We start from the raw sequence: 27527 nt of genomic DNA on the forward strand, positions 1-27527 counted from the left end.
AGGATCAGAGCCTTTGTCATGATTATATAAATCTTAACCATTGGATAAAAGCCAGATAGCAACAAATACTTTCTTCTTTCTAAAATAAATAAATAAATTTGACTTCTAAACTTACTCATATAAAAGTGTATTAATAGAACAATGGTTTATTTTATTCTGTTTTTTATAATACAGCCAATATTTTGGAACCATACAAAAATATTTAAAATCTATCCCTCAATTGATACAGTGTGAAATATTTCTTGTTTCACTACTATATGCTCAGAAAATAGGACTTTTTACTTACATTGTGTAACTATTTTTGTTCCAAGCCTCACCAGAAATACCACTGCCTCAGATACTCTTAATCAGTGAAACTTAATGGGGTTGGGAGATGGAGAAGAAAAAGTTTAACAATAGCTCACCTGTTCATTTTCATCAACACTACTAGATTTCACGACACAAGACGATGTGTATCTCACTTGGGCATGTGCAAGATCCTGTGGGACACTTTGAGAGGCAGGCATTGGAGGCAAGGGTGCTCTTCGCTTCTTTGGCATTTCAGATGGCAATGTATTAGAGTCGTACTGCTTGGAAATCGTGTTAGATCTGTTGATAAAAGTTGGCCTGGGTTTGCTCATCAGTGGAGTTGCTGGGGCACTGGCAGTCTTAAAAGGAGGGGAAGAGATAATCAAACATTCTGAAAGTATTTCAACCAGCAAACCTGACTGTTCTGAGAATATATTTAGACATATTTTGCTTAGAAAATGCCATCTTACTTGTTCTCGTTTCTTCTTACTTCGCTGAAAAAAGCTGAAAAATCCTTTATTTTCTTTCTCCTTCAAAGTACCTGGGTTTTGAGAAATTTGGCAGGAGCCTAAAACAGAAAATAATAATTCTAGACATTTATTGCATAGATTGCTACCAGCCTGCTGGAAGGATATACCAAACATATCATAAACAGAGTGGATAGTAGAGAAAAAATATTCTGTATGAGTAGTCTTTTGAAAGTACAATTTGAAAAAAGCTTCCTGACATTACCATGCTTTTTGCCTTAATTTTTCTCCTTAAGCAATCATAAATTAGCATGAATTTTACTTGCCAGGGATGTAAAGAGTGCTCCTCATTAGCACTGCACTAAATACGATCAATCATGTTAGAGAAGAATTTAATTGCGGTCAATTAAAATTTTAGACTTCCATGTACACTGCCAAGTTCCTGTGTACTTTATTCAGGTTCCTGAACAAAGAAGAAGAAAACTTGCTATGCATGTAGTGCTTCTAAATGAATATACCATTTTCAATTAAACACAAACTCATATATATATATATATATATATATATATATATATATATATATATACACACACACACATACATACACACACACCCCTAAATGAAGATGTGGCACAATGGTAACGCTTCGACATCTCAGTATGAAGATCATATCATAAATTAGGTCTGAGCCACTGGGAAAAAGCCACCAAATTCTTGCTAAACCTAGAAGCAGTGATTTTCACTCAGAATTAGGATTCTAGAAAGCAATTTATTACAATCTAAAAAGTCTTACGTCCTGTAGGAAAACTAAATGTTTTAAATGCACAAATATTGACAATCAATGCCACATACAGATGGGATGACTACAGGCTAATTGATGATCAACCACCCTGAGTGCATAGGGCATGTGGAGGGTGCAAGGAGCTCTTTCATTCTGTATTGCCTTTTGTTTTGGAGAAAGATCGTCCCCACAGATCATGTACCCTTTTAACTATCCAGCCCCCCTTAATTCATAGCTTCTTCATTCTGCAGACGACTAATAAAGGCACCGTTTGTGAACCACAGATGTAATATGTGCAGTGCACACATCCTAGGAGAGTAAAATCTCATGAACACGTGGTGTGCTAAATCATGCACTCAGAAATCCACATTAAAATTGGATAGAGGACTATATAAACAGATTACAAGACAATAAGGTCTCTGGTTAAAAACCCAATAGGTACATTATGTATGCAGTTTTCCTCAGAACTACAAGGCAAGGTTGACAACTTGAGGCTAGGTTTGAAATACAAAGACATCGACCAAGTAGCGCTAACCACCCTAAACGGTTTGAATTCCCTTGTTTAGCGTCGAAAATTACGATAAGGTCCACATTCATGTCACTTTCGCAAAACAAGCGTCACCTGCCTGATGGTGAGAAAGTTAATTATTATTATTGTATTAGAGTTTACGCAAGATCTCAACTATTTCCAAGGAAAGACAAGAAATCAACTATAGCCATTAAAAACAGTTCAACCACACGGATCCATTTAACCATATCCTGGACAAACCTTACTCAATTAAGTATTTTAAGAGCTCGTATTAAAATTGTGATTGTGTGTATTACTGCAGAATTGTATGTAACTTGTCTAGGAGACCTAACCCCTTGTGAGCTTCGAAGGAATATTTTAAACAATAGGCTAAGACAACAAGAATGAACCTTTAAAAATTAAGGGAGTTTCCCCAGGAAATTTCTAGGGGGGGTATGCAAATGAACCCCCTCCAATTGTGCAAGAACTCAGCCTTTTGAAGCCTTACCCTGAGTGGGAGCCTTTGTTTGGCTTACCTATTTATGGTGGCTTCAAAGATGAAGACAGGATAAAATAGTGGCTCCCAGAGTCATGAGGGGGCTAGTTCTAAGCAAAAGTTGTTATGAACTGGTGACTGCCAGAGAAAACCCCCTGTTTGGAGTTTGAAGGACTAATCACCAATGAGAGCCCAAGATCGGAGGTAGGGGTGATCTCTGGTAAGCTTATTAGAATGCAGGTAGGCTCTTCTATTGTTTTTAATATGTTTGACCAGTAATGCCTTTTAATTTAAGAATAAATTAAAAGTGCTTGCTTAGAAAGAGCTGTTTAGTAGCTTATAACTCTTGGCAGTTACACTGTTTGTCATCTCTGAGGAGAGAAGCAAAGCAGGCCTGCTTAGGCAGTCTGTCTTTTGGGGAATAACAAAGTGTTGGCAGGGAACTGTTCAGCCTGGAAATATCCTGACCAAAAGGGAGAGAAATGCAAGTCTCTGCCCAAGAGAGATGACAGCTGAGGAGCCTGCAGCCTAGAGTGGGTGCCCTTGCTGAAAGACAAAGGGGGAATACACGTGCAGTTGCCTTGAACTGTGGCACACACTATGTGTAATTTTCAGATATGGCTACAGCAAAATGTCTAAAGTTTTCTCAAAAGTTGTCATGGCTATAGTACTCAACAAGAGCTAGTGCCTTTGCTTGGTTTGAAAATAAGTACTTCGCTCCCCTATTTTTAAATGGGTCAGTTTAGCAAGACTTTGGAGTGTGAACCTCAGTTCGCTCATACTGGAGTGAATCTCCTGTACCTACAACAACACTGATGTTTTGGGGGATCACCCAGACGAGTAAGGGATTCTGTCACTTCCTGCGCTGTGACCTTGGGAGTGTTGATCAAGTGCTGCTATGGCTCAGATCCCTGACACCATTAGCCTGCCCCACAGCACAACGTCTCATCCTGGCTTCCACCAGCCTAGTTACTCCTTGAAGGTAATACCTACAACCCTTCCAGTCCCAAGTCTCCCCAAATGTGTCCTCTCCAAGTTCTGAACTACTGGACACTTGGACCAATCACTCCATATCTGACCTTTCAGTCCCCATCCTCACAGGAAACCTGCACAACATCTTTAAAAGATGAGCCTGTGAACTTAAATTCAGAACTCTGCAGGACACTAAAAAACAAAGACTTAACAGAGACACTGGTTTTATGGTGCATTACACACCAGATGCCTGCTGACCCTCCTTTGTCCTCCGACTGCAGAAGTGTTAAGTGCCCACTTCATTTCAAGTGGTCTCTTACATCATGTGGGAACCCCTTAAACTTAATCTGTATTTAGATGTGACACTCTGGTTACTTTCTCCAGACCTGAGGAAGATTGCCTCTTTCACCCACAGAAGTTGGTCCAATAGAAGAAATTACCTCACCTACTTTATCTCTTTAAACTCAGTACATATTGACTGGTTAAAAGAAGTCACAAGTTCTACTGTTAGACTCCTTGGCATATTTGTGTAGCTAACAGCTTTTGAGGTCCACAACACAAATAGTTCACAATTCTTTTCCTTTTATTATTGTTTTTCAAAAATAAAAACAATACAGGAAAATTAAATGCAAAACTTGTATGTATGTATGACCCATCTACTCACTTCTAAACACCACTGTAAAAAATTTCAGTACTTCTTGACTTCACTCCACTAAGTAAATTTTATTTCCAGAAAAAAAAGATTTTTTTCAAATATCTCATTCAAAAAACAGGTAAAGAATCATATTATATATATGGTATGAGTGTATATATTTTGCAGGACAGAGACAGGAAATTAGCAAATTTATTTTTTACAGTTTTAGTTACAATGCGAAGAGTTTGTAGATAAGCATTCATTGTTATTAATTGCTAAATAAAACCTGTGTTCAGATGGAAGTAGCAATGAAAATCTCAAGCAAGCCTCACAATCTTATTGTGTACTCAGGGTAACGTTTAAGGTTGTTTAAGACTAAGAAAATGAACCTTCCAAAGCCAGTATTATCCTGTTACAGAGTTGCCTATAAAAAACAAAACAAAATAACACACTTATGGGACATAAGGTACTCGTCATCACAAAGATGGGGCAAGTGGTCTCAGGGCAGCCAGTATGGTAGTAAGCACTGTGCTTAAAATATTCCAGAATAAGAGTGCCTCAGGGCAACTCTACACTTAAAATGCTGCATCAGTACAGCAACACCAATGCATCTGCGTTGCTCTAGCGCTTGAATGAAGATGCTCTATGCCGACAGAAGAGCGCTCACTTGTCAGCAAAGTTAATCCACCTCCTCAAGAGGCACAGCTATGTGAGTGGGAGAAGCTCTACACGGGGGGAGGGGAGGTAAGGTTGGCACAACTACGTGGCTCAGGGGTATGGATTTCTCACATCCCTGAGCGACGTAGTTATACCAATATAGGTCTGTAAGGTAGACCAGACCTTATTCTGAATTAAGTGTGTTCCACACATGAAGCTAAATCAGGAATAGTTGAATTCACACACTACCTTGTTACGGATTAACTTTCATGTGTAGACACACTCTTATTCATGGGAAGACTTTGCATAAAGAAAGGCTATCATTATGTTTATTTACCATCTGATTCAGCCAAGCAGTCCTGTTGAAATCAACAGGATACCTAACATTGTAAAACAGTCTTCAACATCAGTAACGGCGGCAGGATCAACCTTTTAGTAAAAATTTTTCAATCATTCACTGTTCAAGGGGCTTCTGAAGAACATTCTTTTGTGATGATCAAAGAACTACCCTAAATTAAAATTTATTGAAACGCTGTACGATAGGCAGTGTATCAACTTTTGTAATAATAATTTATGCAAATCTGACACATATTATAGAACATGAAGGTACCTGTCTACCTTGCAGTCTATAAATGGCAATGTCTGCGTGACAACTCTATCAGCTACAGTTTATATATGTGCTCCTATTTCAGTATCTAGCTCAGTAAAACTTACCTCGTAACGATGATAAATTGAAGTCAGCAGCTGGAGTGGCTAGAGAAAGAAAAATGGTAAATTAGTTATGATGATACTATTTATTAGATACTGAACTTAATTGTGGGTTGAGGGAAAGCTGTCAATTACATCTGAACACCCTCATCTGAGTTTCCAAAAACAAGAAAAGATAGCAGGTCCCTTTCATAAGAACAGTCTTCCCTATGTAGAAGAGTAAATATCCTAGAATTATATCTAAAACTAACCACCACCTCAGAATTTGAACTAATATGACAGTGAAATGCACAAAAATTTATATCAAAGACCAGAGATGCCACCATCTGTTCATGTGCAGATTGTGTTCTAGACAGAGCACATCATATTAAAACTAGCACATTTGTTAATATTTCCCATCAGTAGCAAATCATAACAATCCTCTAATAAAAATCAATCCACCCACCCTCCTGGATTGTTTCTAATTGAAAGGGAAGGGAAGGGAAGAGAAGGGAATTCATTTTGGAGAAAAGTTCACCATAGGTGTTGGCTTCAGACAATTGCTGAAAGGATGCTGATTTTAATAACATTATAGCCCCAGAACAAACTTAAATAAAGCAACTGGTCATCCTTAACTAGGGGAATAGGTGTTAAATAGGAAGTTACAAAAATAAATAATATTTATGGTATTTTTTCTTTCTTAATTCTGACTATAACTAAATTGTCTGCTAAACAGAAAGCTGGAGTCTGGGAAACAGTTTTCAAGTTCAAATAACATAGATTTTTAATTTAGTCATTTGATCTGCCCCAAATTATTGACTTTTAGCACATGCATTCTCAAAATAAAAAAAAGTTAGGAACAGAGTCAGGGAAAGAACTCCAGACTAATTTTATTTTTTTGTCCAAAGTAGTAAATTGGTAGAAAATAGGTTGTTTCCTTCAATCAATACCTTTCTTGATCAAAGAGAGTCTTCACTGTAAGACATCATTCCCAAACTGAGTCTGTTACTCAGTCTGTGACTCAAATGAAAAAAAATAAGATATTCCACAAAGGACCTCATATCTTTCGCTTGGGAAGGTCAGGAGGCATACAATACAGAATAAAAACTCTTTAAATTTGGAGATGGGTCTTTGTGATTTCTGATCTATGTGTGTTTTTGTTTTCCAAGGGGGGAAAAAAAATAGGAACAGTTAACCTGTAGATAAACTGGTTATTTTTATTGTATTTCTGTCCTAAAACAAACTTTTGCTTACAAATCGCAGTATAATAAAAAGTAGAGCTGAGCAAAATATCGGATTTCTATCCCAACAGAAATTTCGAAATGTCAACATTTGCTTTTGTCCCAAAATTGGATGAAAAATTAAATTTAAAATTTTTTCACACCATGAAATTCTGTGGACAATTTCAATTCGTAAATGATGAAACATTTTGTTATTACATTTTTGATTGACATGAAACATTCAAACATTCCAAAGATTAAAACGTAGTATTTTTGTTTGTTAAAGTAACTCAAATAACTTTGTTTTGACTTATTTCAACATTAAAACATTTCTCCAAGGCACATAGCCCTAGTGGGAGTTGTCGTTCTGGGCCCCATTCTCTCTTATAGACAAGGCTCCTTTGTTGGACTACATCTCCCGAGAGGTGAAAGTAAGCTGGGTACCAGCAAGAACCGTACACCAGCAACCGTACCGGCTTTCCAGGCCAGCGATTTAAAGGGTCTGGGGCGCGCGGAAGGGGCCAGAGCCCCAGGCCCTTTAAATTGCCACTAGAGCCCCGCTACTGGAGCCCTCAGGTAGCGGAGGTGGCCGGGAGCCCCGGGGCTTGAGCGGCGATTTAAAGGGCCCATGGCTCCGGCTGCTGCGGGGAGCCCCAGGCCCTTTTAATTGCCACTGGAGCCCTGCTGCTGGAGCCCCAGGTACTGCAGCAGCTGGGGGCTCCGGTGGCAATTTAAAGGGTTCAGGGCTCCGCTGTGGCAGCGGTGGCCGGAGCCCCGGACCCTTTAAATCACCACCCGAGCCCCGCTGCTGGAGCCCCGGCTTAGGGGCAGCAGCCTGGGGCTGCGGTGGTGATTTAAAGGGCCAGGTGCTCCCGGCCACCACTACCGCAGTGGAGCCCCAGGCCCCTTAAATCTCCACCAGAGTCCCGGGGCTCCCAACCACTTCCGCAGCTGGTAGCACCGGCAGCGATTTAAAGGGCCTGGGGCTCCCACCCGCCACTATCACAGCCGGAGCCCCAGGCCCTTTAAATCTCGTTTTAAAGGACCCAGGGATTTTAAAGGCCACGCCCTTCCGGTTGAGGCACCGCTCCCTGCTCAGGACTCCGGTGTACCGGTAAGTCCTTTAAGTTACTTTCACTCCTGCATCTCTCATAATACACACACTCACGTGAGTCCCATGATGTAAGCCACAACTCAGTCAGAAGGAAATCTCTTATGGGAGATGCATCCTCCAGAGAGCCACAGGGGAGAATGGGGGCTGGAACTGCAACTTCCATATGGCAATGAGGCATCAGGAAATGCAGTTTTAATCTTTTGCTGAACTGATTCAAAACTAAACGTTGTGGGTTAGTTCAGAAAATTGAAGATTATTAATTGGGTTAAATTATCCCAAAATAAAATATTTCATTTTAATTTTTCCACTGGAAAAATAATTCTGATTAAAGATTCACAACCAACTCTAAATAAAAGCTGTTATTTCAGATACTGCTGACTGGTGTATCTGGGAAGCAAACAAAGATAAATGTCTTTGAAATAAAACATACCAAGTGATGATTCTATGGCAGAGAGGAAAATCTGCATTATGTCAAATGCAGGGATAATGACTACAGAAAGAAGGTACATAGCACTAGTCCAGGGAAGCCTAGCTGCATCACAAGAGCCAATGCTCACAGAACATGTTAACGTGAAATCTCTCTGAGAAAGTCTTTGTAACAGACTGCAAAAAAAATTAAGGAGTCCTTCGTAAAAGATGGACTTCTGGGTAAGGCATGGGATTGGAAGTTAGATGTGTGTGAGCAAAGGCAAATCACTTCCCTGCCTTCTGTCTCAATTTGACCATCATTGAAGTGGAGATAATACTTCTTGATTCACAAGCCATTAATGAACTAAGCCACCCCCTAACACTGTGAAGTGCTCACATCCTACACTAATAAGTACCATATAAATTCATACATTTTGTTAAATTAATATGCTGTTAGGTAGCTGGTCATCTGACCCTGATGGATTATAAACAAAGAAATAATTACTTCCTTGCTGATTTTGCCCTTTCCCATATAGCAAGATGTGACAATTATGGGAATCTCTCTATGTACAACTTAATTCTGTTTGATATTGGGCACCCTCTATGTTTGTCCATGTGAGACTGAAAACTCCATTTTGAATGTAGGACTGTTTTTCTTCTCTGCTATCTTTTGACATTCATGTTGGACTGAAATTCTGGAACAGGGCTTACAGATCTGGTCTTTGAAAGAGACTGTCATTAAAGGCTATTAATTAGTGAACAGACCTGGCCCACATAGAATAGAATAGTTGAAGGCTGGGGTAAGTGACTTTGCTCCAACTTCTCTGCAGAGGACTGGGATTTGGAGAGTGGAATTTCCCCAGCAGCAGAAAAAAGGAACCAGGTGTTGCTGGTGAGACATATAAAGAAACACATAGAGCAACAGAGAGGAAGCTTTGGGCAGGAGACAGGAATAGAAGGATATGCTTTCATAGCAGGGGGGTTCTGTTTAACTGTGGGACCAACTGAGGAAGAGAAAAGCCAGCTGACGTACAGGGTGGAAGATAGACTGTATGATTGAGAGAAGTCATGTGTAAAAGGGCAGGAGGAGAGAAGGAGTCCAGGATGACTCTGGGCTATGTCCAAAGAACACTCCAGAGGAAACTGTAAGGCAGGGAAGTGACTGGGCAGGTGTGTTTACTATTTTTGTCTAGATCTCTATATTTCTTGTGTTAACTAAAGTAAAGAGTAATGATGATTAGAAAAATTAGCAAAGCATTTCTGAGTGAACTGTAAACCCATAGCTCCCACATGGCTGGAGTTCCAAGAGAGGGTATACTTAAGCTACTGGAGAGCCTGAGGGGTCAAGTATTGATCCAGGAGGTCCCATTTCTGTGAAAGGGTAACAAACAGAAACTATGCCTTGGAAGTGTGCCAGGGGTTTCACCTACACCGCTGTAAAGACCCATAGCATGCCCATGGGTGGCCCAAGGGAGCTGACAAAGGCTCGCAGGACTTAGGCTGTGGGGCTAAAAATTGCAGTGTAGACATTCGAGCTCGGGCTGGAGCCCACGTTCTGAAACCCCCTAAGGAGGATGGGTCAAAAGCCTGGGCTCCAGCCCAAGCCCGAACTTCTGCACTGCAATTTATTGACCCACACTCTGAGACTTGATGCCGTGAGTTTTTATTGCAGTGTAGACATATCCAGAGAGACCAAAGCAAAAGATAGGGCCACAGCCGACTTAGATCAAGGGAAGATTAGGAGATCTGGGTCTAGTGTGCAGCCTGGTGAGCGTCCAGCAGAGAGAGCACTATCAGGACTGTGTGAGACAAGACACTGAATTTTCTTTGGGGCTTGAATGGGGCTAAAACTGACAGTGTTTTTAAAATAATAATATATTGTACACACTTTTGCTTAGTCATTTTAGCCCTCTTCTCCAAAACAATAACTGTTTATACTGACAGGTTTCAGAGTAGCAGCCATGTTAGTCTGTATCCACAAAAAGAAAAGGAGTATTTGTGGCACCTTAGAGACTAAACAAATTTATTTGAGCTGTAGCTCATGAAAGCTTATGCGCAAATAAAATTGTTAGTCTCTAAGGTGCCACAAGTACTCCTTTTCTTTTTGTTTATACTGAGGAATTTTATATAGAAGTTCTCTTCCAGAAGTTTATGAAAATTAAGTTTTAGGTGGCCCTTAGGTGGGTTTGGTTCTATAGCAGAATGAATGAAGAACATTACGCAGTATCTAGAAGGAAATTCCTTTCTCTAGAACACATGAAATCATAGATGTACAATATTTTTTTAAATAACATTTCCTGTGTACATACCTTTGTTGAGAAACTATATATACAAATATCTTACCTTTACTGACATCCATTGCATATAATTCCCTTAGTCCAACATCATTAAGAGATTTTGTTACATCAAGGGGCTCCTGACACTGGTAGTTCTTCAGCAATACAGTGTGCAAAGGATCAAACTCACATTTGCTACAGATAATCGGTATGAATTCATGAAGAGGTTCATGTGGACTCACTCTCACTACAGTCTTCTGTGTTTTCTTGTAGTTTACTACCACTCTTACCGTTTGCTGAAAAAGAAAATACAAACTCTATTTAAGTAACATTCAAGGATACCGACAAAGAAAAACCTAAATTGTTACACAAACAGAATGTTGCAGCAACCATAGAAACTCCCCTGCTTCCCCTCCCCACCCAATAAGGGCTGTTTCACCATTGTTACAGTTTTACCAATATTACAAAGAGAACTCTGTAAGAAAAGTGTGAACAGATTTACCCTCTCACCAAGAAAAAGAAAAAAAGGAAACGCCTGATTGATAGAATATCAGTTTTGGCTCATGCTTGGTCTACTCTTAAAAGTTATGTCAACATAGCTACGTAGTTCAGGGATGTTGATCAAAATAGATATCCTGACCTAAGATGTAGCTATGTTGATCGAAGAATGTTTCTGTCATTGCGGCTACTGTCATTCAGGGCCATGGTGTTCCTACACCAATGGAAAACCCTTTTCTGTCGGCATAGCCTGCCTCTACACTACAGAGTTATGTTAGCATAACTACAGTGATGTAGCTATGCCAATAATAGTCTCCGCTGTGTAGACTTAAAGTTACAATTCACTTAAGCATAAGTTAGAAAGGAGGAAATAGAATGAGGAAAAAATTAATTCTGTACTTTTTGAGAGCTTCATAAAAATGATACAAGTGTTTATTTTCTATTTCCCATAGCATGAGGAATATCCCTCATTTACACATCTGAACTGAAAAATTCTCAAAAGATGGAGCAATAACATGCAGAGCACATATTAAATGAAATATACGTAATTTGTAATCAGAAGGGTATATAAGTTATAGAAGTCCAGATAATGACTTATGAGCAATGGATTTTCAGTTTATGAAAAGGATGCTATATGTATGTACAATTCTGCTGCTCATAGAGCATCTTTAGAGTTTATCAAAAGATACTTTCATGGAGGAGATTTGTAACTTTATATTATACTTCAGATTGTTGCATATAATTATTTACATTCCCAAAAGAACAAACAATTAGATTCACATCATTGTAAAATTCCAAAATCATCTAAACCCTGGAGTTATGGACTAAAGCCTAATCTCCATGTAATGGTATATTGTGATGCCACCAGGCCATGATCTGAAAATATATTCTATTGAGAAATTGCATTTAACATAAATCACATTTAGATAAAAACAATCACAAGATGCAGAGTACTTAATCCAGGGGTGGCCAACCTGAGCCTGAAAAGGAGCCAGAATTTACCGATGTACATTGCCAAACAGCCACAGTAATATGTCAGCAGCCCCCCATCAGCTCCTCCCCCATACTGCCAGTGCCTCCCATCCACTCTGCCGATCAGCGCCTTCCACTCCCTCCCCACACCTCCCGATCAGCTGTTTCATGGTGACTCTGGGCGGTGAAGGGGGGAGAAGCAAGGGTACTGCAGGCTCGGGGGGGGGGCAGGAAGGGGTGGAGGGGGGCAGGGCCTGTGGCAGACCCAGGGGGTGAGCAGTGAGCGCCCCCCGGCACATGGGAAAGTTGGCGCCTGTAGCTCCAGCCCTGGAGTTGGTGCCTACACGATGAGCCGCATATTAACTTCTGAAGAGCCGCACGTGGCTCCCGAGCCACAGGTTGGGCACTCCTGACTTAATCTCTCTCTCTTCAGATAACACCACCGTTGGTATAGTTCTTACCTCCGGCATTATAGGAGTGGGCTTTTTCTTATCCATATGTTTTGGCTTTAAAATCACCTTGTCTACTTCAAGCATTCCAATTGGTGTGTTGGGTTTGAATTTAATCTGTCTCTTCTCTGCTGACATCAGGTCTATGGTATAGCTTGATGGATTTAAATGATACTGTGCACAGAGAAAAATCAGCAAGTCCATCATGGGTGTGCTGTTAAATAAATAAAAGGGGGGGGGGGCGGTAGGGGGTTATAATACCTTATGTTCCTTTACAACCATTATATAGGCCACAAAACAAAGTGCATTTCTGAACATTAGCAAAAATCATCTCTGCTATCCTAGACTAAATAATTACAGTCAACACACCCACTTTGTAATTGTATTCTTAGATGTTGTAGATATTACTTAAAAAAAGGCACCTTTAATATGCACATATACTTACAGAGCTACTGTACTCCTGCAAGAGGCAATCTGCACAGAGGTGGCGCAAAACAGTGCATTTCTGAGCGTGAGAGGTGTTTTTGCCTCCTGACTTGCAATACAACATGGGTTTTGGCAGTGGTGGTGATTGGACAGCTGGTATAGTTTATGGTCCATTTTTTCAAAATGACTCATGATTCTGATGTCCAACTTGACGTACTTAAAAGGGGTCCAATTTCCAGAAATCTAAGCTCCTGCCCTCTGAAAAGTCATCTTTTAAGATGTCTCAAATCAGGCAACCAAAATGACTAGTCCTTTTGAAAATTTCGGCACATATGTTTAATGTATGGTATAGCACCCAGAAAATACACACTTGGAAACAGATTTCTGGAGAAGGAAAAAGGTGCCAAAGCATACCCACTCATAACAGTAAAGTTCCCGACTCGTGGGAGCAGGATAATTAGATATTTGAACCTCAGTAACAAATTACTTGCTATGGCCATATAAAAATATCACTGTGAATCTAATAAAGAACACTTTCAAAGTCTATTTGCAGCTATTCATAATTTGGATTTTCCCCAAAACCAGCCTGATCTTGGCACACAATGAAACTATTTCAACTAACTCTTTACTTTACTTATTCCTTCCTGTTTCTACACAAACATACAATGGTGTAAAGAACACAAAACATTACATTTTTCCCAAGAACTTTGAACTGGAAACTTTAACTCATACATTGTATTACGATTAGATATACCGTACAAATAAAATGGCTATATAAGCCAAACTGTGCTCTTCTCCCCCACTCCTCAATATATTCCCAAGTAGGAGCAGAGATGACTTCATAAAAAGAGAGAGCAACAAAGTTGCATCAGAGGGCTTTCACATACTGCATACATACTATATATAAAAGTTACACAACAAAACTTTTCTAAAAGAACATCAAGGTTGCAGAGTCGAACACTCAGAAGTTAATAAATGCCAGAATTAAGGTTGCCTGAAAAATCATCGGAGGAAGAGAAACCACCACAACCACCATCCCTCATCCACAAACACAGAATACCCAATAGCCTGGCTCTATAGCCCGTTGGTTAGGGCACTAACCTGGGATTTTCATATTCCAGGCCACAGCCATAACTACCAGGCTGTAGAGTTTCAGAGACATATTTACATCCACCCTGGAGCGAAGAAAACTTCCCATAGAGATTTTAATCATAATCCAGTATCAGAGGGGTATCCGTGTTAGTCTGTATCCACAAAAACAACATGGAGTCCGGTGGCACCTTAAAGACTAACAGATTTATTTGGGCATAATTTCAAGCCCAAATTAATGGTGTGAAATTTGTAAATGAATTGTAACTCTGCAGTTTCTCTTTGAAGTCTGCTTTTGAAGTTTTTTTGTTCAAGTATAGCTACTTTTAAATCTGTTATAGAATGTCCAGGGAGACTGAACTGTGATTGAAGTGTGAAGGGTGATTTCTGATTTGTGTCCATTTATTCTTTTACATAGAGACTGTCCGGTTTGGCCAATGTAAATGGCAGAAGGGCATTATTGGCACATGATGACATATATCACATTAGTAGATGTTCAGGTGAACGAGCCCCGATGGTGTGGCTCATGTGGTTGGGTCCTCTGATGGTGTCACTAGAGTAGATATGGGAACAGAGTAGGCCACAGGGTTTGTTACAGGGACTGGCTCCTGGGTTAGTGTTTTTGTGGTGTGTTGTGTTGTTGCTGGTGAGTATTTGCTTCAGGTTGGGGGGCTGTCTGTAAGCAAGGATTAGCCTGCCTCCCAAGGTCTGTGAGAGTGAGGAATCATTTTCCAGGATAGGCTGTAGATCGTTGATGATAATAATCCAGACACACAAAGGGGCCGAACTAATTCTGCACAGGCAAACTTAATTCTGGCATTTCCTAACTTTTGAGTTGATTGCAACCTTAATGTTCTTTGCCATGCTTTTTTTAAAACATAGTAATATTATATATTAGTGCAGGAAGTGGAAAAGCTGTGGTTTATTTCCTCAGCACCAGCTTGCTATACACACAACCTTGTGGTGAAGGGATTAATTCATTAGCATTGGAACATAACTTACATTTCTAGGACCATATCAAAGGAAATATAGGATGTTCAATTGAAGTTAAAATCCATACACATTCCCAAAGCAATCATGAAACTGAGCAGACTTTGAGGCAGTGTTGTCTAGAATTTTGTCCTGGGCACAATTCTGTGAATAAAACTATTTTGAAGGAGAATAGGTACCTTAAATACATCTTCACAGACATAAGACACACAGAAAGACTGGTCTTTGCTTAGTAGAGACTGAACATAAGTAATAGGAGGATGTTTTTTAATGCCATGATTTAATTTTTAACTTTTAAAATTAACCCAGGTTATGATTCCTGTATTTAAACTACTTCTTGCTGGTTCTAGCACTGCTTATTTCCTAAGCAAGCTTCATTCAGGCTTTGGGGCTGGAATCGTAGCCCTGGACACACAACAGAACAAGCACACTTTCAAATGTTGGAATTATTCAAAAGAACTTACTCCTAAATTCAGGATCATGTTAGCAGAGGGATGCTTTACAGTCCATCTGCCACCATTGAGCACTAGGATATTATAGGCTAAATTCTGCTCTATTTTTATGTTTATTCTTTCCTCTTCATCTCCTAGAGGAATGTCTCATTACCTGCTTAAGCAGCAGGAGGCAGCACTTGCCTGGAAAAAATGAATCTGATTCAAAAGCATCAAGTAGCCTTCAATCTTGTACTGGGTTTGTGTAGGAGGATGGAAAAAAACTTCTGTGCCTTCATCCCGTCAGTACATGCCCGCCTGAGGGGTGCAGTAAGAAACTCATCTGTAAGCTCTTCACAAGATCAATTACATTTCCACTCAGGGAAACCATTCCTGAGCACTGATCTCACCCTTTCCCCTTCACACATCATTTTCTTTCCCACTGGCAGGAAGGAAGAAAGAAATTGCTCTCCTCTTCCTTGTGCTCCCACCCTTCGAGAAGAAGTAGTCTCTCCCACCCAAGTGATCACTGATAAAACTTTGCAGAGGACCCAAAAACTGGGGGAGTGGCAAATAATGAAGAGGACCGTTCACTGATTCAGAGCAATCTGGATCGCTTGGTACACTGGGCAAACAATGTGTGTTTTAATAAGGCTAAATGTAAATGTATACATCTAAAAACAAAGAATACAGACCTTACTTTCAGGATGGGGGACTCTATCCTGGGAAGCAGTGACTGCGAAAAAGATTTGGTGGTTGTGGTGGATAATCAGCTGAACATGAGCTCCCAGTGTCACACTGTGGCCAAAAGAGCCAATGCAACCCTGGGACGCACAAACAGGCAAATCTCAAGTCGGAGTAGAGAGGTTATTTTTATCTCTGTATCTGGCATTGGTGTAACTGCTGCTGTAATACTGTGTCCAATTCTGGTGCCCAAAATTCAAGAAGGAAGTTTATAAGTTGGAGAAGAGCCATAAGAATGATTAAAGGATTAGAGAACATGCCTTCTAGTGACAGAATCAAAGTTCTCCATCTATTTATACTGAACAAAGAGAAGGTTAAGGGGTAACTTGATTAGAGTCTATAAGTATATACATGCAAAACAAATATTTAACATTGGGCTCTTCAATCTAGCAGAGAAAGGTATAACACAATTCTTGTAGCTGGAAATTGAAGACAGATAAATTCAGACTGGAAATAAGGTGTAAAATTTTTAACAGTGAGAGTTATTAACCATAGGAACAATTTACCAAGAGTCCTGGGCGGGTTCTGCATCACTGACAATTTTTAATTCAAAATTGGAAGTTTTTCTAAAAGATACACTCCTGGAATGATTTTGAGGAAGTTCTCTGGCCTGTGTTATACAGGGGGTCAGATTAGATGATCACAATGGTCCCTTCTGGCCTTGGAATCTATGAATCTAAGTGGATAGAAGGAAAGAGGATGGGCTGCTGAGACTGACCATTACATTCTCATTCCCTATGGCTGAACAAGAACGGAGACAGCGGCTCCATCAGCTCAATGGCTCCCAGCTTATAGAGAGAAAAATCTATTCATTTTATTTAAAAGGTTGGTAATTAAGCACAGACTCTAGCACTATCGGCTGGGCATCCCCGGTCCTGGTGTTGCAGGTGGGAGACAAGAGCAGAGACAAAGATCTCCTCCTTTACATATAAAGGGAACTATATTTTAGGCACAAAAAAATCCATTTCCCTGAACCTCTCCAAAATCCTAAACCCCAACTCAGTCCACGTTGGGATGATCCAAGTGAACAACAGTAGGCTTCATTTGGAGTAGGGAAAAGGGGCATGAAGAAGTATTTCACAAAGCTTCCAAGATATTAATGCGGGGAGAATGCTAATGTTCAGAGCACAAAGGTCCTCCTTGCTCTTATCTGCAGGTCTTTTTAGGCTGCTACTGTGGCTTAAACAAACGTTGCTTCCAGCTACATCCCCCCGATTTATGATACCATAATCAAAATCTTAACCTTTAAAAGTGGATTTTGAAAGCAAACATATGAAGCAGGATTTGGCAATATCCTATTTCTGCACAGTGTCTGAAACAAAAAGAAGCCAGCCACATTCTGTAGTACAGGTGACATCATCTCTCAATATTTTCTTCATTGCTAACACTAATGGGAATACTGGCTCACAAACTGGAAAAAAATATTACGAAGAAAGTTGAAATGAATTCAGTAAGAGAGGTCTTTGCTACAAGAAACTTTAGGCATCTGATTACCCCACTGCTATGTATTTGTCAGCCCAGATGTCCTAACACAAAAAGAAGAAATTAGCTCTGTGAACTTTACTGACATAAAATTATATATATTTGAATCATGTACAACCTTTTATTGAAGACAGCTTCATTGTAATATTAGGAGTTTCAGTGCCATAACTTTTCAGCCACATCTGCTTTCTACCTTTCTAACCAAAGCTTAAATAAATGTGTTTCTCCATTAAAAACACATTAGAAGAACATTAAGGTTGAAAAATCAAGCATTCTCAAGTTAGTAGATGCACCCAAGACCATTCCTGAATCCCCAACTCTTATCCTCACCTCTTTGCAGTCAATGTAGGCTGTTCCTCCTTCTACCCTTTACATGCCTGGGCACCAGTAAGGGGAGCATGACAGCACAGGTATAGGAGAGTCTCCTGACCTCATTTCTAGTGTCTGGTACCATAGCAGAGCCAGACTAACAGACACACTAGTTGCACACACAAAAATGCTTGTTCAGTCCTGGGCTGGAGCATGCTCAGTGAGCTCTATGAGGGCTGAACGTGGTTAGCGTGGCTCATATAAAACTCTGTGAAAATAGAGCATGCTCAGTGTAGAAAGAAAGAATGTCTGGAAAATTTAGCTGCCAGCCTCTAACAAACCTCTACCAAGCATGTGCAAACAGTGATTTACACAGGTATGTAATCTGGCTCAATTTGGATAGATTTTAATAGGGATAGCCAAAAAGGCACCTCCCTGACCTAGGGCAACCTCACTGCCAGATATCAAGTCCCTGCTCCAAAGTCTAGAAGCACTACAGCTTCTCAGGAAATTGTTGTAAGAATTTTTCAACGTTGGCTAAAAATTTATTTTTCCTTAACCTCATTCTCCAAAATTGCTGAACCTTTTTGCTGAAACTTTCCAAAGCTTCAGCCTGAGGCAGACACACAGCATGGAAAAACTCAGCTTGAACGGTTAGTCTGGCAAAATTATAAGCAGCTGAACACAGGGTTTTATAATGGGAGTATCCAGCAATCTGAACACACACACACACACACACACACACACACACACACACCCTTCTTTCCTCCCCATCTCAGAGTATTATGACTGCATTTGTTTCTTCACATAATTTTATTTAAATATTTCTACACAACTGAATTACTCTTTTGGCTTCTTGTATTCATTCATTCCCTGGAAGTAAGATTTCACATCACATTTCTATGATTCGATGATCACCAGTTCATAAAGTTTGTTTTCAACTGCACTACTTTTTTTTTTTTTTTTTTGGCAGTTATGGCCATCCCAGAAACTAAAGATAAAAATGCTTCAATGAGGCCCCTTGTTGTTGTAACACATCCTTGGTAGTTAAATAATTCTTAGTGTCATGACTGACTCAAAGTAAATTGTGTCTACATGCCAACTTATGGATGCAGCTGACACAGAAGGTCAAAAGGCAGAGTCCATCAGTAAATAATTGTTAAAAAGTAACCCAAATGACACGCTGGAGTAATTTTTAAAGTAGCATTTTCTGCTAAATTTTGTTTGATCGAAATATTTTTATAATCAACCTTCCATAAGACATGACACAGCCACAAGAAAATGATAGTTGATACATTAATCTGACTAGCGGTATTAGTTAAAAAAGTAAACGTATTTACAGTTAATTATTCAGTGAATTATTCTGAATCTGAAACCTTCTTGTGCCGTCAAACAACACAAAGGACACAAACAAGGCTTTGCCATCCCTGTATATCCTGGGTTGCTCTTTGCACATCCTCTATGTTGTTAAGTCACATAAATTTTCCCAAATTACCATTTGTGATTAGTGATTACAAAAACATATTTGCACACTTAAAATACCTTTCATAAGCCTCCAGTTTACCTGTTTCTCTGAATAATGTTTTTATATTTTGCAATGAACAGTAATTATTTCTGCCTCCAGATGTCTTTTAAAGCAATGAAAAAAGATGTAATGTATGTTTACAACATGCTGAGCAATAAACATTTGGGAACCTCTCATCACAACATAATTTAATTTTATACACACACACACACACACACACACACACACACACACACACACACAAAGAACTACTCACTGTTCAAGCTCTAATCTCCTCATCTTTAGCCCTGACTGGGAAGATTAACAAGAATTCTCTAGCCAACATAAGTGGCCAAGATCATATAGTATTACTGGAAGGTTGGAAGGGCACTCAAACTATTTTTTTTCCATTTCTTTTAACAGTACGGAAACTACAATGGTTAATGTTAAGTAACTTTTGCTCTGTGTAACTGACTGCTCTTATACGGAGAACTGTAGAAATAGTTTGTAGCCAGGTTTCTTGTAAAAAGGTTTACAGAATTAAAATGAAGTACTCACACAGCCTACTTTTAACAACCTAATGAACTTCTCTTCTGAGGGAACTAATGTTAGTAGTTAAAAGGTTATCAGTACTGCCAAGCCCAAACATTCAAAAATCATAAGTCAGGCCCAGAGGGGGGGAGAATCACTGGACTGGTTTAAAATCCTGTGGAGACCCTTTATCTATCCTCTGGATTTTGAATCTTTAGGGTACAATTGGGTAACATTTCCAAGCTTTTCTCCCAAACAATGAGAACTAGAAATGTATTTTAAAAACAAAACAAAACAAGAACAGCTAAACTTCTCAATCACTTAACTCCAGGGGTTTGGACTTTCAGAACAACAAATACCATGAGGCTCACGATAACATCATGAAAGTTGGCAGCACTGTGTCAGTAGTCATCAAAATTCTTCCAGGTTGGGAAAAATCTATTTCATTTCCATATGACTAATTACTTAAGCCTATATCCTTTTGCACTTTACTCCTCCTTTCCCCCCTCCCAAAACACACAAAGAACATACTTTTAAGGTAAAAACATAATTTGTTAATGATTATAAATACAACAGTTTTTGAAAACTGGGGCAGCAAAACACGCAAAGCATGTTATTCACTAACTACAGAGTAAAGCAACAAATTACTAGGAAGAATATCCTAAATGACTGGAAGTACACAGAAACTGATTTAAAAAAAAAAATCCACCAAGGATGTAAAGAACACAGATTCAGCACAGCTCTTCTGGAACCATTTGTAACTCACTAAGCTCAGCTTAACTGCACATTCAGCAAAGTGGTGCAGCAGAACACAGAAAACTGCACAGAGGATTCATTCTATGGTATTCTGACACTCGGGCAAAGTGAAGAAATGCAGTTGGTTGTAAGAAAATATAACTTCCCTATTTTCTTCCCTGCGCTCAGTTTAAATTTCTATACTACACTAGATTTCAGCTCAGGAATTTTAAATCTGTTCTTCGGTCTAAACAGAGGAATGAATAAGACAAAAACCGACAAGTAATTTGTCTATAACATATTTAGAACCAGGTAGATCTTGCTATTTTTCCACAGACTAACAATGCCAGCATACAACTGGACACATGATTAGCAATCTCTGCTCAAGACAGACCCAAGACTAGAAAAATACAGTTATTAGAAGTGTATCTGCAGAGCAGAATGGTGAAACCTGCACAGTATCTCCCTGCACTATGAATGGGTCTAGCAAACACTAACAGCTGCTCACTTTCAAGAACAGTAAAAAAAAAAAAAAAAAATCACACATACTAAGCAGCGAAATCACCACTAAAAGCACTAATTCATGGGATAACAAAACTGCCAAAAGAATCAGTATACTTTATTTTCTTAAATGACACATGTATGCTCACATTTTATCTGATAAACTTGTGGAGCCACCTTTCTGAACACTGACAAATTATACAAGCCACAGTTCAGTTAGGTGCGAGAACAAGCAAAATTCCTTTACCAAAGAATCTTGGCATTCTCACTACCTCAGTAAATGATTTCAGAAGATGTATCCTTTTTCAGAAACACTATCCTCAAATCAAAGTTCTCTTTAAGATCATCTGGGGCCTAGAAAAGCGCTATGATACCCTGTCAATTACAGACCCTAGTGAATAAAGGGCAAATATAACTCTGCTAAGTGAAAGGCTTGCCCTTTCTATTGAAGGGGAAAGTCTGCAGACTTGAGGGACCAAACCATACAAGGATAAATTGCTTATTAAGTAATGAGGGGGATACAGCTGCTTACTAGTTTAGGTTACATAATTAAAAACAAACAAACACAGGGACAACACAGAGGCAAGCAAAGAACAACAAAATATACATGTGGGTTCTTTATTTCATCTGCCAGACTGTGAAAGCAACGAGCTAGCATTTAACCTGCTGCAAATCATGCAACCAACAGATTTATCTTTTCTTGTAAAGTCTGCCACGTTGAACTGAGATGTTATATACATTTTCCACTTTGCTTTAGGATAGTAGGATTTCTGACTCCACCACAACAGCTAGTTTTCAGAGCTTTCTGAATTGGAGTGGGCTCAGTACACAAAGAAAAGCCTCACTTAAATTTACTGGCTTGCAGTCACAGTATGTTCTATTCTCTGATTGGCTTTACTTTAAGAGATTCAATTAAAACATTAATATAACAGAGGCTTGGATAGAAAGCATCTATTTCTTTTAAAATTTAGAGAGTTTGAAAGCATCAAAATCTTTTTGGCACCCATCATCATTTAGGACACAGTTTATAGGATTCATTGCAATCTAGAAGTAGTAATGAGATTGGTGAGAAAATCTTGAAGGCATCACTTCCTATGTGAATAAAATAACAGGTTACTCACCCTTGAATAATTGATTTAACTAGGAGTAAGAATGAATCTATTTGTGGAGATGGGCAGCTACAGTCCCTCTACCTTGGGTGCCTTCTTACGCAACACACACAATGACTTATAAAATTATTTCACCCCTTCCATTCTTGCTAATTTGGTTCTTAACACTCCTTGCCATAAGTAAGTTTTTAAATCTTAAAGTCTGGAAAAACACACTTTTTTTTGGGGGGGGGGGGGGAGGAGAAGAGTACTGAAATATATAACTATATACTTGAATTTTTCCCCATTAACAAGTGATTAGTATCAGAGCACTAATTAAACAACTTATTTTCTTCAGAGGTGCAAGTTTGAGTATGGATTTAAGGACTGTGTAAGTTTGTCCGGAAAGTGTAACCGCAGACAGTAGAAACTGAATGTCATTCTCAAAAAAAATTTCTACCCATACCTGCCATTAACAGTAGTAGATTTGATCACATCCCCTGGAAGGACCACAGACAATTCTATGTCTTTATCAGTTATATTCTCTTTTTGTTCCATGGTGTAATTAGTTGGTTCTGTATCATCAAATGAAGAAACTTCAAAGTTTTTTGTTTCAGATGGAGGAAGAGGAGCTTCAGTTTTAGCTTTTCTTCTGAAATAAAAAAAGAATTCAGAAATGTAAACAAAAAATACAACAAGCAGTACATTTTTATAGTACAATATAGTGTCAAAATATTCAGTTAGTGAATAATGATGCTTAACACAATGCTTTCCCTATGGCCCAACAGGAATATCAGAGTGAAAATGACCAATATTATATTACTTTCACCCTCATGTTGTGCAAGCCAGGTGCCTGAATATCTCACAGAAGGATTGTTAAAATGTTGTTAGTGGTGGTGAATCATGACAGAAATGTATTACTTAACCACACTAAGGATCCAATAAAACCAAACTGTATTCAGTTTTACATGGTGATTTTTCACACTGTAAATAAAAAACAAAAACAAAACCACCTTCTATCATGCAACATGTATGTTTTTAGATTTTGTTTTGTTTTGTTTTTTTAAATGAAGAAAATAGTGTTTTTCTCATGTTGCAATAGTAAAATCCCCCAGAAGATTTATTACACTCTGTTAGTGAAATAGAGAAGTCATCGTGTAATACAACAGTGCCACAGGAACTATGTTCTGTTGATGATACGCACATCTTAAATCTACAGTGCAGGTGGGCTTGGGAAAGTTCTACTTTTCCCAAAACACCTCTGTCTTTCTATATTAAGGATTTGAAGTATTCAGTCATTACCTTTATGAGACTCATAAAAATGGCAATGAAATTGCAAAAACCAAAAGTGTTTTCTACATATTATTAATTGTTATATTCAAATGTTATTTTTGACAGTTTGTGTTGTCTACTTGTTCGGCTTTGAAACCTGCAGGGGCAGAAGTGAATTATATGTGACATCTAGCCTAGTTATATTGGTGCATTAATAAAATAACAATTTCATGCAAGACCTATCAGCAACAATATTGTGCCATCACACCACCAACATCTCTCACTTCTCCTCCCCTTACAGTTAACCCAGCTGTGAATATGCTCCACAGAAATATAAATAAAATATGGAAATAAACTTGCAGTGTAAGAATAAAATGTTTTATCATCTGCTGTGTCTGACCAGGATCATACTACTCTTTTTCCTTTAAAAAGAAGACTGTTAACTGATGTAGCCTGAAGTTTCTGTGCCAAACTCAGTTGTGACATAAATTGTGGTATAAATTACCCACTGGACGTAAGTTGCACATAGTATGAGTTTAAGCTGCAATATGGTGCAAGTCACACTTCTTTGACAACAAGCAGGATTGAAAAATGTAAAAGTTACATACAGAAAAAAACCCAGCAACATCTGTATACAGAGTACCTACTTGTGCTAACCTAGGTTTTGAGGACAACATTTAAAAAAAAAAAAAAAACAGTAACAGTATAATTTTCCCTGACAAAGAAACCCCTATTATTTAATCATTTGTAAATAATGTGTTTAAATTTCAGGGGAAAGGTTTGTGAACTCAATCCTCAAAAAGGGAGTGATTAAACTGCAAGAAGGCATTACTCAAAATTATACTTTAAATTTCTGAAGTAATATCTCAGTTTGAAAGAACAACCAGAAATCAGTCTTCAGTGACAAAATACTTTAGGGCATTCAAAAAAATTTCCAGACACATGCAGTAGACTTTTCTTCCATTGATGCAACAGTCATACTTTATTTACAGAAACTCTTCAGAAAGCTTGACAACTTATTAAAAAAATTCCCATAACTTTAAAACATTGAGCTGAACATGAGAGAAATATTTGAAAAAGTATGAACTTTATATTCAGTGGAAAAGGATATATTCCTGAAACATTTCCCCAAAAATGTACAGCTTAAGAAAAGTTCATGTACAGAACTTCAAGGCATGTATTAACTTGTATAATCTCTTTGCTTTTATATCCTTCATCTAATTGTTAAGGGAATGCTGAAGTTACACTCACTACAAAAAACAAATAAATGTCAATATAGAAACATGTTTTAAGTATCTGCATGCCCCAAATGAAAGCAATTTACTTTTAATGCAAGCCCAAAGAAATGTCAATTACTCTGATTACTTGCAATGACCTACAATGCACGAAATTAGAACAAAGCTTTAGCATACAGAGAATGGAACACATACCTTCCCTGCAAAAACTGAAGCTCAAAGCTACTTACACTTAAGAACAAACAGCAAGGTCCACAGTAGCATTGCAAAACAAAACTATGTAACTACTAAATTGTGACAAGATTTCACATGACCAATCAGTCTGTTTCTGAAAGTACTTAAAGAGCTTTGAACTTCAAAAGTCCAAGCGGAATAATTTAACTATTCACATCCTCTACAGCAGTTCACAACCGGGGGTCTGTGAGCCCTTTCAAGGGGGCTGTGGGGCCATGTGGCTGAAGCCCCTGTGGGGCAGAAGCCCTGAGCCCCTGGGCAAAGTTGGGCTCATGGAGGGCACTGCCCCCCTCCCCCAAATTGCAGTGCAGGAGCACGACAGTCCTGGGGGCAGCTCCACACCTCCCCCTCTCCCAGTCACCTCTCCCCACCCCCTGGCCAGGTTGAAGGCTGGAAGACTGAGCCAGGCAGTGCGGGACAGCTCCTGCTCTGGCTGTGCCACGGAGCACGCAGTGGCAGCTTTCCCACTTCTCCTGCTGGTGCCCAGGTTGAAGCTGCTCCTCAGCTCCCAGCCCCCTTTGCTCCCACAGAGGCAGCCAGTAAGAGCCGCCCAGATTAGGAGACCCAGTTCCAGCGCTGGCAGACCCCTCTGGAAACAGGGACCGCAGGGGAATCCTCCCAGCACACAACCCCTAATACCCCTCTCCCTATACCCTGAGGCTACACCCTCCCTGCACCCTGAGCTATCCCCTGCCCGCACACAGCTCCTAGCTACCCCCTCCCTGCACCCACAGCCACCCCATGTGCACACAACCCCAGCTACCCCTTACCTGCACCGAGCTACTTCCCTGCCTGCACCCTAAAATTTTCAGAATTTTTGAGCTAAGCCCCCCACATTTGAGTTTTAATTTTTGGTTGCGCCTCCCCTCCCCCAACACAGACAGGCTGGGTGGCCTGCTGAGGTGAGTCAGAGGGTGGAAGTGGCACTCCCTCTCTGGACCCCTCCATGTTTAGGTGGCTCAAGCCCTGCTGGCCCCCGGCCCCCAAAATAGAAGTCAAACTAAACCTATGCCCAAGGCCCCGGCCCTCCCTGGGCCCTGGAGTTTTTAATAGCATGTCGAGGGGGGCCTCAGAGAGAAAAAGGTTGAGAACCCCTGCCCTATAAAACAAATCAGTAGTACTTACAGTTTTCCAAATCAAGCAACCATGATGAAGATTCAGAACCTTCCTCCATTCATATATTTATTTAAAAAAAAATTAAATTTGTTTATATACAGGGTTACAGAGCTTAAATCAGTGTTGTTAGTTTGGGTTTACAACTCCTCTGTGAGAAATTCAAATGCATGGAGCTAACGGGTACTTAATTAACTTTGGTCAGCATGGGCAGCACGCCAGGGTTATTTCTGGGTTACATGAAAACTTCAGAAAACAGTTTGTGAATCACTATTTTTTTTTTTTTTAAGGTGGAGACTCTGGTTTTTATATAGGTTAAAAGAAGAAACTAGTGACAAAAACAAAAGTGGTACCACTAAAAATTGTTAAATATGTACATTTTATCAAATAAAACAGGTTCTAACAATGCAGAATAAACCAATTCTCCCTCTTTTAGCCTGTTTTTACTTCTTTAAGATGCCTAGGATGATACTTGCACTGAATGGGTCAGAACTGCTCTTGTTGGCTTTTAACCCTTAAAAACTAAAGAGGAGGGCAAGATTTGTTCAACAAGCATTGATGGGTTAATATTACTTCTCTAACCAAGTAGGCGAATGCAATTGCCCTCACTGCTGGAGGTCTGGTCTCAGAGCTATCAGATGTCACTAACAATATGAGTTAACTCAAAGTTTACATTTGTCCACATCATAAAACCATAACCCAATTCATACAATGGCTGTTTATGCTGAAGAAAGATATAGAACTGAGGCCAGGGCTACATTAGCACTTATGTCGGCAAAACTTTTGTCACTCAGGGTGTGAAAAAGAACACCTCTGAGCAACATAAGTTTTGCCTGCATAAGTGCTCATGTACACAACGCTACGTCGGCGGGAAACGCTCTCCCGCTGACATAGCTCCGCTGCTCATTGAGCTGGTTTTATTATGTCAACGGGAGCGCTCTCTCCCGTCAGCATTACATGGTTGACTGTGCATTGTGTGAAGAAACACTTCCTTTTCTTTGTTTTAAACCTGCTGCCTATTCATTTCATTTGGTGGCACACACACACCCCTTTTGTCTTCACTCTTTTGTCCTTTACTCTGTTTTTAATCCTTTTTGTCTTAATCATTTCCTCTCCCCTACCCCATCCCGCCCCCCTTGTTGTTGTTGTTTCCCACTTCTTTGGTGGCTCCCTTTCCCCAGGTGAAATCTGTGATGTGGAATCTGGGTATATACTAAGTTTAACTTATTTTATTTACACATATATACCAGTTCTTGAAGAGAGGTGATTAAACAGCATGCAGGCAATCCCTTATTTCAGGAATCTCATCCTAACACCAATGCCCTGTTCCCAGGGAGCAACTCTGCCTCAAGAATTGACACTAATCAGAGATCAAATTTTCTAGCTGCTTGCCCATCTCCCACCGTTTTTACACAG

At 39.5% G+C, this 27527-nt stretch overlaps 1 protein-coding gene across 1 annotated transcript in view; it reads right to left on the minus strand.

Annotated features, from left to right (window-relative positions):
• Window positions 1-27527, minus strand: part of COBLL1 (cordon-bleu WH2 repeat protein like 1) — a 125289-nt gene that overhangs the window by 27605 nt on the left and 70157 nt on the right. The window contains exons 2-7 of the mRNA XM_077830179.1: window positions 22724-22909; window positions 12440-12641; window positions 10576-10804; window positions 5518-5556; window positions 759-856; window positions 405-647 (exon numbers count right to left, since the gene is read on the minus strand). Coding sequence (XP_077686305.1) covers window positions 405-647; window positions 759-856; window positions 5518-5556; window positions 10576-10804; window positions 12440-12641; window positions 22724-22909 — 997 coding nt within the window. The remainder of the gene's footprint in view (window positions 1-404; window positions 648-758; window positions 857-5517; window positions 5557-10575; window positions 10805-12439; window positions 12642-22723; window positions 22910-27527) is intronic.

The sequence above is a fragment of the Eretmochelys imbricata genome, chromosome 11 (genome assembly GCF_965152235.1).
Source record: "Eretmochelys imbricata isolate rEreImb1 chromosome 11, rEreImb1.hap1, whole genome shotgun sequence".
In the NCBI taxonomy this organism is placed as follows: Eukaryota; Metazoa; Chordata; order Testudines; family Cheloniidae; genus Eretmochelys; species Eretmochelys imbricata.